This window comes from Vombatus ursinus, unplaced genomic scaffold (assembly GCF_900497805.2).
Source record: "Vombatus ursinus unplaced genomic scaffold, bare-nosed wombat genome assembly UNPS02012319.1, whole genome shotgun sequence".
Taxonomy (NCBI): Eukaryota; Metazoa; Chordata; class Mammalia; order Diprotodontia; family Vombatidae; genus Vombatus; species Vombatus ursinus.
Genome location: NW_020952097.1, coordinates 959,973 through 975,207, shown reverse-complemented (window position 1 = coordinate 975,207; position 15,235 = coordinate 959,973). Strand labels below are relative to the sequence as shown.

The 15,235-nt window shown below is 39.4% G+C and overlaps 1 protein-coding gene across 4 annotated transcripts in view; it reads left to right on the top strand.

The window, feature by feature from the left end:
* HSF1 (heat shock transcription factor 1) overlaps nucleotides 1-15,235 on the top strand; it is a 60,283-nt gene that overhangs the window by 22,151 nt on the left and 22,897 nt on the right. For all 4 annotated transcript variants that reach the window (XM_027857646.1, XM_027857647.1, XM_027857648.1 and 1 more), the window contains exon 2: nucleotides 10,635-10,743. In XM_027857646.1, the coding sequence (XP_027713447.1) occupies nucleotides 10,635-10,743 (109 nt within the window). The remainder of the gene's footprint in view (nucleotides 1-10,634; nucleotides 10,744-15,235) is intronic.

The following is a 15,235-nucleotide window of genomic DNA, read 5'->3' as shown; positions in this document are numbered from 1 at the left end:
CTCTCTAACTTTAGTCCTTAATTGAAGCTTGTGTCAGTGCTGGGCTCCCCTTCTGCTATCCTTTTGGGTGGGATGGTCAGCCCTGCTTGATCTTACCCTGGATCACCTGGGTTCTTGTTTCAACCTTCACTTCCCAGGGTCAGGTCCCCCTGGATTTTTGAGATTTGAAGAGCTGTATCTTCAGGATCCTCTAGAGTATCTTAGTTTAGAGTATTAGGGACCTCTGGGTACCTGAACTGTCTCAGACTAATTGCTGCTGCTGCTTACAACATTCCATTTCTGCTGCCTCTAAACACAAGAGCCCTGTAGGTCATACATGACTCTGGACAATCAGAGGTTCTACTGGGACACTGCAAGCTTATTTGCTTGTACCGGTGCTGGTTTTGCACTGTTCAGGCAGCCATCTTGGCCCAAAGTTTGAGTAGTTTGCTTATAATGTAGGAATGGTTTTGCAAAAGGACACTGGTCCAGTTAGGATCAGATGGCTGTATTGCTGGGAGAGTATTTTTAACACCTGTGCAGTATGAAAGGCCTCTAAGTCTACTTCCCAAGTGATTGGAATGCCCCCTGCCCACTTCCGTGGTTTGATTTCCTTTATAGGTTTAAACCACAGCCTTTGTTGAAACAATGACCCAGAATGTGAAACGAGTCATGAAGTTCCAAGTTCAGTAAGACAGGGTGTTTCCTTCATTTCTCCACACTCTAATTTCTTTGTCAAAGGTCCACAAAGCTGTCACTTTCTTGCCTTTTGTAGATAAATCCACATTGGTACTATCTCTATCACTGTCAGCTGCACACAGAGCATGAGTTGAGTGTATCTGTGCCACAGTGAAGTGCCAGAGTAAGGCTTTGGTGGATGACCCTGCTAAATGAAGTATGTGAACTCTGTAGCCTGGCATTAAGAGGCTGCCACAATCTGCCCTGCCCCCCAGCTTTTCTAGATTTTTCTTTGGCTATCCACTTACATATAATCTGTACTCTGACCAAATTCAACCACTCACTGTTTCCCATAAAAATCTAATGCTTTCCCATTTCTCATCCTTTGCCCTTACTTCTCTCTCCACTTGCCTGGTGAAATCCTACCCATCCTTCAAGTTGTAATTCAAGTGCTAATTCCTCCATGATTCCCCCCACTAGTAGGTATATTCTCTCTCTCCTCTGAACCCCTGTAATACATTATACCAAATAAGTTAACATTTTAAGTTCTTTGCAAACTTTAAAGTGTTATATAAATGTCAGCAGTTATCTGTTACCCCCTCAAGGCCCTTATCTCATATTGTCTCATACTGTAATATGTGTTTCTGTTTTGTATCTCCTGCTCGACTCTCCTGTAAAGTCTTGTTCTGGTTCCTTATTATTGTATAGTGGTATAGCCTAGGGTTCCTGAGAGCTAAACCAAAGGAATACAAGTTCTAGCAAGTTCTACCATGCTTAAAAGGCTTCAGGTGCAAGCCTAATAAGTTATGTCTGCTATCCAACCTATCTTGAGCACAGACATACATTGCCAGGCTGATAAATTCTTTGGCCATGAAGCAAAAATATAAAATGACCTTTAGTCCCCTCGGACCCTTTTCCATTTCTGCGTTCCAGGCGACCATGTTAAGAATCACACAGTTTGTAGACAATAAGCACTCAATATATGTTCTCTAAATGTGACATCTTATCCAGTGACCAGTGAATCAACATATAACTGCAGGAATGAAATCATATCAATATTGAAATTGTCTATATAAATGAAACTAGAAGTCATAAGGAAGTTGCATCATCATGGAAGGATGAGTTAGATTCTCCTTGAAAGACAAATAAAGGAGTTGGCAGGGTCGATTTTATCCTGTCCAAAAGCAAGTAAAAATGTCATTTCATGGAACACTTTATCATCTTTGTTTGTAGTGTCCTTGATTTATAAAAGCAAAGATTACCATGAAGATAATTGTAGCTTACTCACCAATATCAGTCACAGATTATAAGAAATTTAATTAACTTGATGAGTCCCTCCAAATTAAATCAACATATTTTTTAATACTCAGGAACTTCAATGTAAAGGTGTCAATAGGGGAGAACAACAAAAAAAAAAATAGGAAAATATGGCTCAGGATCAAGAAATGAAAGGCCAGTTATTTCAACCTTAAGTAGAAGCCTCCTTCAAGAAAAATAAGGAAGTAGTGTACATGGTAAGCACCAAATAACATCACAAAAAGTAAAACTGACAGAAACCGAGTGGTTTTTAAATCCGTTGTCTGAGAGCCATTCCCCAATAAATAAATGGTCAAAGGAATTGAACAAGCAGCTTTCAAAAGAAGAACTCAACCTATAAACAACCAGGTGAAAAAATCCTTCACATTACTAACTGTTAGAGAAATACAGCTTAAAACAACTCTGAGGTTCTACCTCACACCCATCAGATTGTCATAGATGACCAAAAAAGGAAGATGACAGTTTTTAGAAGGGCTCCTCAAGGACAAGTACACTGTTAATGGAGCTATGAATAAGTCCAACCATTCTGGAAAAAATTTTGGAGTTGTACCCAAAAGTCAGTCACTGTGTTGTGCATACTTTGACCCAGGGATACCTTATAACCCAATAAGCAACACTTTTGGTTGAAGCAAAGAACTGGAAAGAAAAGAGATGCTAGTCAATTGGGGAATAACTGAATGAATTGTGGTATTCTGCCACCTTGCCAATTCTGTGGTAATTTTGGAATGTTGCTCTGTCATAACAAATGATAGATATGATGAATTCAGATAAACCTAGGAAGACTTGTATGAATCAATGTAGAGTCAAGTGGATAGAACCAAAACATGTAGAACCAAACCATAATAACATGGGGAAAAAAAAACAGCCTTGGAAAATTTTAGAGATGGGATCAATGCCAGGATCAATTATGGTTTCAGAAGACTGGTGGTGAAGCATACCTTTCCTTTGTCTTAGCATAGAAGCAATAGGTACAGGAGGTACAGAAAGAAGCATGTATTTACAGACATAATATGCTTGAATTGCTTTTCTTGACTCCTTTTTTTGAGAGGACTTGCTTGTCTCTTGCTGACAAAGATCCATATAGTCAAAGCTATGTTTTTTCCGGTAGCAATGTATGGTTCTGAGAGTTGGATTATAAGGAAAGCTGAGCACCACAGAATTGACACTTTTGAATTGTGGTGCTGAAGAAGACTTTTGAGAGTCCCTTGGAGAGCAAGGAGATCAAGTCTGTCAATACTTAAAAAAATTAAGTCAGACATTATCCATTGGAAGGACAAATAATGAAGCTGAAACTTAAATAATTTGGCCAACATAATGAGACTCATTGGAAGAGATCCTGATGTTAGGAAAGATTGAAGGCACAAGGAGAAGAAAACAGCAGAGAACGAGATGGATAGATAGTTTTCATGGAAGAAATTAATATGAGCCTGGACAGACTTTGGGAGATAGTGGAACATAGAAGGGCCTATTGTGCTGTGATCCATGGGGTCATGAAGAATTGGACATAACTAATTGAACAACAACTAGCTTTCTTTCTGGTAGGTTAGGAATTGGTGAGTGATGACAATGATACTCAAAAAAAAAATGAAAATGAATGAATAAAAAAACTTTTTAAGTGCTAGATTTATTTATTCTTCTGAGCTTCACATTCACTAAAATGAGCACTTCTATATACATAGTAAAACAGAGAGTTATATATAAAGCCAAGATTCTCTTTTACAGCTTGTAGTGTTTATATACACAGAACTGCACTAAGCACTGGGGGTACAGATTTTTAAAATGAGACAACCTCAGCTATCTAGGAGCTTACATTCTTATAGAGATAGACAACATATGAAGGAGGGGTTGTTCAGATGTGATGGAGAAGCAGGCAGCTCCACATCTATTTCATGTCATTTTAATTGACAAAACCATTCTGAAGTTGAGCTATTTAACTATTTGATAACACTAAGGACTCTGCAGGTCCCTGCAGAAATGGAGAATTTTCTGTCCCAGGTCCTCAATAGCTGTGTCTGCCAAGGAAAGATAAGAGCTGCAGCAATTGGAGGCAGAGGTCCCATCTCCACAAGGGCTATTTCCCAGGACAGTAACTGCTCTAGGGCCAGGCAAGAAGGAGCATCAGTGAAATATGCGCCCCCTTTCCCCGCCCCCAGAAAAAAAGGAGAAAGAAACTCAGAAGGTGACAGGGAAGGCAGCTTTGTTACTCTTGTTTATATTTAATATATACTTTTAAGTGAGTATATAAACAGGTTTGCAGCTTAGTATACAGTGCTCTTTAGTCTTTATTGAAATGTTCATGGTTGACTTATTTTCATAATAAAAATGAAAATTTTAAAATAAAATAAATCATCTGGATAGTCACATCATTGATTTATTGCAGCAGAAATAAAAATTAATACCAACCTGACATATCTAAACAATCTTTTGACTCCACAAAGTGAGAAAGGGGATAAATGGACAGACATCATCAATGGACTCTTACCATTTCCCATAGACGATAGCCATCATACAACAATTGTCACAATGAAGAGACATGGAGAGACCGACAGATCCTGTAGACCACCTCACCCAGCAGACATCTGACCTGCTTGACATCTAGGGACAATGTTCCAGACTATTTTAGGATGTAAACTCATTTGCAAAATCTTATGGAGGATGATGGTAGAAGATTTTGAGCAGTATCACTTTATAAGACTAAGAAGCAATTCAAAGGAAAACAAGTTTTTAGAAAGCTTGGCTTAAGACTTGTTTAAACCAGATCATCCAAAGAGCATTTGATGAAGCTTGAAGCTTCAAACAAAAAAATGAAAAAAAATCCAGAGCCATCACACTTGGATTTTCTCTATCTGTGATTCGAGGAAACAGAAATGGCACTTTAAGAAAAAGGAAAGAACAGCCCAAGTATATGAACCCAGCCAAGTATATGCAAATGTGTATGTATGTTATATGCTGGAAGTTACCTAATTTTGAAGGCATGATGGCAGTGGTTTCCAAACTGCATGTGATGATAGTACCCTCTTCTTTTTTTTTTTAATACAAAAATTGTCCCTCCTCAACACTTTTCATATGATAATCTATGAAAATAATTTTCTTAGTTCAAATTCTATTCAAATAAAATTAAGAACATTAGACTTTATGACAGCACCAAAAATGCACAGATTTATTGAAAAATCCTTTATAATTTTCATGTTTGTAATTTATAAACATAACAATATAGTAAATGAGTGATCTTGTTCGGATGAAAATTTATCAAAATAATTGTGCATTAAATTGATGTTGCTACTCATAATAATTTTTCACCACTAATTGAGATTGATATTTTGTCTGTATAACAGCTGTCACAGAAAACTGTCTCATACAAATAAAATATTGCAGATGATGGTAAAAATTTGTCACTTTGATAAGCCAAAGAGCTCTTAACTTAGCTGTGTAGTGGGTTTGGATTGTTCTTTTTTTTTTTCCTTAAGCAATCAGGGTTAAATGACTTGCCCAGAGTCACACAGCTAGTAAGTGTCTGAGGCCAAATTTGAACTCAGGTCCTCCTGACTCCATGGCCAGTACTCTGTCCACTATACCATCTAACTGCCCCTTCATTATATTTTTTCGATACAAGTGATTGTGAAGCATGCAACATAACCAGATTGCACAAAAAGCCACATTTTATACCAACATTGAGCTCCATCACTAGAGTCCAAAACAATTCTCCTACACTCATTAAAAATTTTTTTCAATTATAGTGAAGTTTTCTCATAATATTGCATTGAAAAAGAACATATTTTCCCTAAAGTCATTTATAATATTGTTTCTAGGCTATCAAATAAGCATCTATAACTACATCTGTTCCTTTACCTACTCATACTACAAAACAGAAAGAATTTAATTTCTCAGTTAATTGATTACAAAGATCTTCTGACATATGGACAATTGTCCTTCCCACTGTATTATATCTGCAGGTGGAACCATTTAGAGTGCTTTGCATCGTTTCAACTGTATCAGTAGTTAGGGGCAGCACCAATATCTCTCTTATCAAATGCTGCTTTTTACATCTAGCATTTCCTACTACTTATACTATGCCTATTTCTCTTTCTTCTAGTTTCAGCTGCCCGGGTGGATTTTTCTCTTCTAAGTAATTGTTTATTTATTCATCATGAAGGGATATTGTTTCACTAATAAAATGTATTTACAATAAAAATGTGAGAACTAAAGTGCTGAAAATTTCAATTGTAATTCTTCTTGGGTTATATCATTTTTTGCAAGGTTTTTTGTAAACCAGCTTATTATATTGTACTGACCAAAATGAATTACACTGAGAAATATAATGACTATTGTGGTACTTTTAATTCCAGCACTAAGATTGTTTAACTTTGAGCTTACACATTTCATGTCAGTTGCAGTAAGCAAAGCAGCATAACTCATCTATGTCATAAGCCTACAATAACTGACAGTGACGGTGGCAGATCTCCTTACATTGAAATTTGACACAGGCTTATTCACATGTGACCTTGCTTGGATGTGCCCTGTTAGATGTTTGATGCCCTCTGGCAGAGTAAAGTGAACCAAACTGTTGGCACATGTCACATTAGTGTCTTGTTAACTTTGCTTTTAAATTTGTTTTCAGTTAAATCAGTGCATTATTAATTTTCCAGTACATAAAGTGTACTGGAAAATACCCAGTTATTTTGACTGTTATTTCTTGTCACCACCCCGAGAAAGTTTCATACCTTCTTACCATAGAGGCGTGCCCCCTGATTTGAAAAGCTCTTTTAAAAAGATCAATTCTTAAGATGTCTGAAAGAGGGGAACAGTAATAGATAATTAGAAGAAAATCACTGACTGCATTACTGCAGGGGGGAAGGTGATCAAGAGAGCAGCAATATGCAACCCCCTGTATTCTTTGTTTCACATCTCTACAAAATCTTTGGGAGTATTCTATGTTGTTATTAAGGGCATCCTTGATAAAAATGTGCGAGGGCATTAGGCATGCTCTTCTAATGATATTTTCCAGCAGACCAGATCTTTACACCACATAATTGAAAGACTCAAAGAAAACAAGATCCCACTGTGCTTATTGTTAGTTGACCACAAAAAAAGTATTTGACTTGGTAGAAGAAAACACAGGCTCAGGCTTTCCAAACAATGTGTTTTCCATTCCCTGTGTTTAAGGTCATTTGAGATTCCTTAACAAATATAATAGAGAGAACTTTATTCAGTGATTTTCCTGATCTAGGTCCCAATTAGTACAAGTGATGAATCCCCTGAAGTACTATCATGTATTTGAATTCACTTTATTTGAAATTATAATTATGTAAAATATGGTCATTGGTCCCAACCCAATGCAGATGTGCTGTGAAAATTCAAATAATAAGACCACTTTGGGGGATTTAGTATTTGCACACTAATAGGGACCTAGCTGTGTTTGTGTCTAGGAATATACACACTCAAAAGAGTTCAGCCTAACGATCTAGGTAGGAAAAACCAAGTGGGTGAACACTGTCCTGATTGTGATATCCATCAGTACATGTATCTTGTCCAGACACTAAAAATAGACACAGTGACCTGAGTTACAGTTGAAAAGTTAGAAGAAAGTAGACTGAATGGGACTTGGGAAACAGCCCCAGGCTTCTCCTTGAAACAAAAATCCATCTGTTTCACACCAGTATTCTCCCAGTAATGTTATATGTCTGGAAGTCATGGAGTACAACAGTTTCCAGGTGTCATAATTGAGGGCGAACTGAAGGACGATGGAGAAACAAATGATTGGTATAAATAAACTATGCCATATTTTAATGCATAAGAAGTGGGGTGGAGCATGTTGTAAGAGATGTGTGACAGGAAGAGGAGATCGACCAGTCCTATAGCAAGAATAAGGGGTAACACATGGTCTGAAGGAGCTTGGCATTGGTACCCACATAATGTTTAGATGCAGAGGGTGGTCCCCTAAGCAGAATTTTTGGAAGGATATGGGCAAAAGATCCGCAGGAGGAGAAAGTATGGTTTGGTTACAAACTACATCTTTGAAAATACTGTACCAGCGAAATCACAGATCTGTGGAAGAATTCAGAGTAGACTATTAGCATCTTGAGAGCAGGGTCTACATCATTCTTTTTTTGTAGTTACATAATCATGCTTAGGGCATGGATGGAATAGTAGAATAACATTTTTTCATCAGTTAAAGGTTTACAAAGCATTTTATAGGACTTTGTCTCATTTTACTGGAAAAATTGAGGCCATCTGTCACAAGCTCTCTTCTTTTCTCTAGGCTCATCCACCTCAACATTATCCTGTCCTCTCCTAACTGAGATGATATATGTACATCATTTTGCAAACTTTAAAACACTATATTAATGCTAGCTATTATTAATTACTCTAGTCTCAAAAGTAAAAGATAGTCTTTTTCCTTACTACCAACAATATCCCCATTTGGGCCCTTAAGCTTCTCATCATCTTAGGGAATTTACCTCTTCATACCTCTTTCCAATTTTCAGTCTCTATCCACTGGCTCTTTCTCTTCTTCTTTGTTGTTGTTGAATCATTTTTTAGTAATGTCTGACCCTTTGTGACCTCGTTTGGGGTTTTCTTGGCAAAGATACTAAAGTGTTTTCCATTTCCTTCTCTAGTTTATTTTACAAATAAGGAACCCGAGGCAAACAGGGTTGAGTGATTTGCCCAGGGTCACACAGCTCTTAGGTGTCTGAGGCCAGATTTCAACTCAGGGCTTCCTAATTCCAGGCCTGGCACTCTATCCACTGTACTACTTAGCTGACCTGTATTTCTACTCAGCAGTGCCTAGAACATAGTAGGGAGGGCCTTAATAGTTATCTTTTGTTTGTTGCTTGCGAATACAAGGAGAATACAGTTTTCTTTCTGGGCATCTGAGTAGTAGTACGAGGGAATCACTTCTTACTTGTAAGCTAGAAGCTTAGGGCTTTGGGTTATTGCCATGTGACTAGGAAATGGTCAGCAGCCTGCCTGACTGTTGCCAGGTCTGCAATATGGCAGAAGGAGAGGTGGAACTAGGGCAAACCTTGCTCATGAAAGAAAATTTGTTACAAATTGTACCCCGATGCAGAAAATGTTCTAACCAGGTTTTGCAGACGTTGTGATTTTTTTTTTGTCTTATTTATTTCCTACTTCATGTGTCAGAAAAATATCTACCTTTTACTCCTCAAAACATTGCCATTGGCTTTCCTCCTGAATAGTTGAAATACAGATTTCATTTTGGGAGGCAACCTCTTTGTCTGACAGGACAGTGCTCTGGGGAAAAAAATGCCTAAGGGAAGGGAGAGGTTACATTTCCCAGAAGAGGAGTGGTTGTTGTTCATTCATTTCAGTCATATCTGACTCTTCTTGACCCCATTTGGAGTTTTCTTGGTAAAGATAGTGGAATGTTTTGCCATTTCCTTCTCCAGCTCATTTTACAGATGAGGAAACTGAGGCAAACAGGGTGAAATGATTTGCCCAGGATCACACAGCTAGTAAATGTCTGGGGCTGGATTTGAATTCAGGCCTAGCACTCTATCCGCTGAGCCACCTAGCTTCCCAGAGGCGGGGAACCTAATGTAAAAGCAGGCATTTAAATGCCAAAGATGTGTTAGCCTGACCTTCAGGAAGGAAGGAAACTAGCATTTATTAAACACCTACTTTGTGACAGGCACTGTGCCAAGCACTTCAAAAATACTATCTCATTTAATCCTCACAACAGCTTTGATAGGTAGGTGCTATTGTGACCCCCATTTTACAGATGTGGAAACTGAAGCAGGCAGAGGTGCAATGACTTGTCCATGGTCATACAGCTAGAAAATGCCTTAGACCTGATTTGAACTCAGCTCTTCTTGCCTTCAGGCCCATTGCTCTGTATCCATTGCACTTCCTAGCTGCCTCACAGAAGCCCACTGGGCTTTCTGCAGGTGCCTGGAAATAACCGCAGTTCTTCCCCAGCCTTTCCAAAGTTCACTGCCAGTCAAAGCCTACATGCCAAGATTGATTTGAGATGTCTTTGTTTTTGAGACTGGCTTCTGATGTGGTCTGTTCAGGTGCCTAGGGTCAGTGGGAGTTGGAGTCCATCACTTTGCATTGTGTATGAAAGGCCTTTCACTGGAAGAGGACCAGAATGGTTAAGGGTAGAACAGGGGCAGCCAGGAGAAATCAATAGATTCGTGGGGGTTGTGCCAAATGGAGGGAGCCTTTGTAACTAATAACTTTCCAAACAAGACATGGACTTGCCTTTTTTTTTTCATTCAGTTAACTTTTTATATGTATATATAATATTTTAAATAAAGCAGTATCAGTAATGGATAGCATTTTTCATCTTAAGTCCTTCAGATGGGTCATTATATTTCTGAGAATAGCTGTCATTCACAGCTGATCATCTTACAATATTGCTGTACGTTTTTACACAGTACATTCATTTTGCATCAGCCCATGCAAGACAGGCTTGCCTTTTAACTGAGCCTTCTGCTAGCCCTCAACTTTTAGTCTGTCCAGTGTGGGGATTGTGTTCCTGCTTACTGTCAGGATTACAATGAAGATACTAGTGAATGATGTCCCTTGGGCTCCTAGGCCCCATGCGAGCAGGAGGGAAGGAAAGTAAGAGACAGGGAGAGGTCCTGTTCCCAGCCACATGTCCACCACTAACTCCCCTCTGCTTTATTTCTCCACAGAGTGGGAATAGCTTCCATGTTTTTGACCAAGGCCAGTTTGCCAAGGAGGTGCTGCCAAAGTACTTCAAGCACAACAACATGGCCAGCTTCGTTCGGCAACTCAATATGTGTGAGTAATGCTGGGGGTGGGGAAGGCCAGGCCCCGGGACAGCAGGCCCATCCCCGTCTATTCTCTTAGGAGTGGCAGCCAGACCAGAGCGGCAGAGCTAGAGAAGGAAGGGAGGTGCTGGAGCTCACAGTCTCTTTGGGGGACAAGGCGAGCACGGCATGATGAAGTACAGAGAGGCTGGACAAAGCCTGGCCTCTTCAACTCCTGGTTCTGGCCCTGGCCCCACTGGCAGGCTGGCTGCAAGATGCCGAGTGACTTCCTGAACTTCTCTATCAAAGGAAAGAATCACGTGGGTGATTTCTTAGGTCACTTCCAATACTAAAATGGTTCTGGCAGCAGTCTCTAAGATTAGTACTGGTCCTCCAGCGCTTGATTTCAGGGGTCCTGCAGGTTTGCTGATGTGGGTACCCCCTTCACAGCAGCTCAGATCCCTCCAGGTTTTCTCAGCAATGCGTAAACCCTCCATGCAGGGCCAGCAGAGCACCAGCGTGTCAGAGGCCTTCCTCTAGATTATGCTTTGTGAGGACCAGTAGATCATTTGGCCTATGCCAACAGTCATCTCTTGCTCTTGCCAGACAGATGGCCTGGCTCCTTCGAGCACACATCTCCTTGAAGATGGACTAACCACTAAGCTGCATGTCATAGGCTAGAATGGCATAAGCCATTCTCTTTTAAGATCATGGCTCTCCTGGAGGAAACCATAGTGTGTTCTCTCTAGGACTTGATGCAGCCAGCACATAAGTTGGACCTTCTAGAGGTCCTTACTATCTATAGAAAAAATATCGCTTGCATATGAATATCTTCAGTGACAGCATTAAACACTTTTGAAAAGAATACATCTCCCTGTTTTATGCCTCCATTGATGTTGATAATCAGAGAAATATTTTTCAGTAAATCTTGCGTGATCTTAACATATACATGAGAAACTCCGTGTTAAAGGAGAACCTTTAAGGCCATGTTTGGATTTTACCATGCCCATTGGTGGGATTTTTTAGTTTTTGTGTATTCCCTGCATCTTTTTCATTGGTAACTGTTGTTATCTCAGCTGCCTTTGGGGATATTAAAATCATCCCTGACTTATTTTATCATCCTTTTGTTTAGGCGGCCAGGGATGGGGAACCTGCAGCCTCAAGGCCGTGTGTGACCCTCTAAGTCCTCAAGTGTGGCCCTTTGACTGAATCCAAACCTCACAGAACAAATCCCCTTAATAAAAGAATTTGTTCTGTAAAACTTGGACTCAGTCAAACGGCAGCATCCAAGGACATAGAAGGCCACAAGTTCCCCATCCTTGCCTCTCTAGGATTTCTTATAAATATGTTCCTCAACTCCAGATGAAACATACTGCTCACCTCCTAATAGAGAAGTGATAGCATATAGATATACGGATATACACATACATATACATATATATATATATATATTTTTTATATATATTTAGGGAGGCAGGGAGGAACATGGCCAATGTGGGAATTTGTTTTGTTTGACTATGTGTGCTTGTAACAGGTTTTGTTTTTCTTGCTGTCTCAATTGGGGGAGGAAAGTGGGAGGGAGAGAATGAGGATCTGAAAATAAAAATTTAATTTGATACTTTAGGCTTTCAAGTTTATATGGCATCCAGCATGGATTTCTCTGGTGTATACCTGTTCTAATCCTGTCACTCTCCCTTAATTTGCTTTTTTTTTTTTCCTTTCCTTCCTTCTCATTTTTTGGGGAGTGGGGATGGGATGAGGGGAGACTTAGATTGTCCCTATTTTTCCCAGCCTGGAATTGAAGTAGCCCCTCAGGGCCCAGATCCCAATAGTTACGTACTTAAAAGTTATAAACTGCTCCATTATTTTCACCTGGGCCAGTTTATCCATCCTCAGACAGCTTGGTGACCTTCAGCCCTTGAGGACTCACCATATTGGGGTCTGACTTAATACTGACACCTTTTTGGCTTTAGGCCTGCCACAGCTTAGAATTCCCAAACTCAAGCAATCCACCAACCTCAGCCTCCCCAGCAGTGGGGCCCAGATAGACTTCACCTTTCTAAAACAATTTCTAATTTATAACACGGAAGATTGAAGTGTTAGGGCCCAAATGTGATGGTTCATCTGTTACTAGTTATGAAAATAGATCAGTATAAAAATTTTGACAAATTTGTTTCATTTTGTCTACTGTGCTTCTGCCAGTTTTATCTATTAATATTCTTTGATGATGTGACTCATTTGGTTTTCAAGCCAAATTTTCTATAGACTTGTTTTTGCTTTCACCATTTCATAAAAAGATATTGCTTATAATCTTCTACCATCCTCCTCCATCATAGTTTCCTATTAACTTTGTATTCTGAACTGGTGTTGCCCTTGACTGGCATGTCTGTCTGCTTGACAATGAGATCAAGCATTTGCTGGTTAAGGCTGTTTCAAACTGCTTTTGGCCACCTCCTTGTAGCAACTGTTTTACTTTGGTTAAAATCTAATAGAAAATGGTGATACTAAAGGTCAACATCTTTGCCTTCCATTTCTCTCTATATGGTGTCAAAGTTTATTTGAATAGATCGAGTCAAAGCTCCCAGCGTCATCTTCTCACCTTTGACCTTTCTTCTAATTTATTGATTTTGACTTCTGATGTACCTCTCAGCAGTCTGTGAGAGAGTTTATTCTAATTTGACCCCCATATCAGTAACCATTTGTTTACTGTTTAAGTTATAGTCAGTTTCACTCTTTTGTAATATTTGGTGCTCAACATGTCCAATAGCTTCTGACTTTAGTTTGAAATAAAATATTCATGATGTGTAGGCATGAAACTTCCAAGTAGTCTACAAACCTTTGGACATTTTTGTTTCTTAAACCAGAACTGTGTTTTCCAATACATTTTTTTATTGTTCCTTTACTTATTTAGCCTGAAGGATCAGCTGATTAATAGTTCATATTAAAGAGTGCTAGAAGCAACTACATGAAAGAGACACAAAGTTAGAGGTGTTTTTTTTTTGTTTGTTTGTTTGTTTGTTTGTTTGTTGGGGTTTTTTTGTTTTGTTTGTTTTTGGCAGGTGGGGTTAAGTGACTTGCCCAGGGTCACACAGCTAGTAAGTGTCAAGTGTTTGGTCTGAGGCTGGATTTGAACTCAGGTCCTCCTGACTTCAGGGCTGGTGCTCTATCCTCCACGCCACCTAGCTGCCCCTTTTAGAGGTGTTTTTTAAAAGATATTTAGGATCAACCAGAAATCAGCAGTGCTATAATCCCATTCCCATCAGCCCCAAAGTGACAGTCCCAGTTTATCACAGCTGGCCCAACCTAAATCAGTCATCTTCATTCCTAGAGTGTGCTTCACGTTAATTTATCCAAAGAGTAAACATTAAGTAGAGCATCACCTCATCACTGAGCCAGCCTACCCGCTCTTCTGTGGATGAAAGGGAAGAAATGGAAGAAAAACACCAGCATCTTGGCTTGGGACATTATCTTTGTCTTATGTTATGATATTCACCCCAGTTTAGCCTTGAATAGCTTTACTTTAAGGAGTATGTGGTTTCAGGGGACTGAAACACAAGCACAATAGATGTAATGATATTCTCTAGTGAGAAAAGGAGGTATAGCAGGACCCAGGAAGAATGAACCATTGCTGCCCACGTAAGAGGCATCAGTCTGCAGACTAGTAATTCAGCTGTCTTTGTCCACATCCCCTGACTTCACATTGAAGACACTGAACAAAAACCAAGGTTGACTTTGAAAGAGTTTGTCAGGTTCTTCTCAGAATTCCTCTGTCTTTGTGTTGTGTAAACATGTTGGCACAAACTGCAAGTATCTTTGTCCTCCAGCTCATCATGAGGACTACAAGATATGATGACCAAGTGTCCCATGATATGTTTTCTATTGTCTTTGGGTACATAATGAAACCAGCTTCTTTGCTCCCCAGGTAGACTCTTTGAGCTAACTTTCTATTGGGCTGCAGCTTCCTTTTGTTTTTTGTTTATTACAGAGGACATCAGTATTGCTTTGGTTGTCCTCTTTACAATAGTGTGTCAATTCAGTAGTCACTAGACAAAGTCCTCATAGAGTACTTGGCAGTCATGTTTATAAAGTCTGGAAACTAAAGGTGAAAATACCATCTGCCCACTTCTCTGCCACCATCGCTCAAGAGGCAGAGGGAGAGGGAATAGACCTGGGGACCAGTTTTATTTTTATTTCATATGTGCCATAGTCAAAGAATTCATCATCTAGCCTCCAACCTATTCCATTCTTAGCTTAGTTAATCCTTGAACAGCAGTCTTTTGCCAGAGCCTTATATAAGCTAAGCATTCCCAGAATGATAGTACTCAGTAGAATTTAATGCTCTGCTTGCATAGCCTTCAGAAACTCAGGGTCACCTTCACACAGCAATGAGACATTTGTAGAACATAAATGTTAATACAACAAACACTTCTCAAGTTCTTGCTGTGTACCAAGCTGCCCTTGCCGTGCAATGGGAACAAAAATTGTACCTAAAACTCCGTGCCCTAAATTAAGCAATTCAGGTT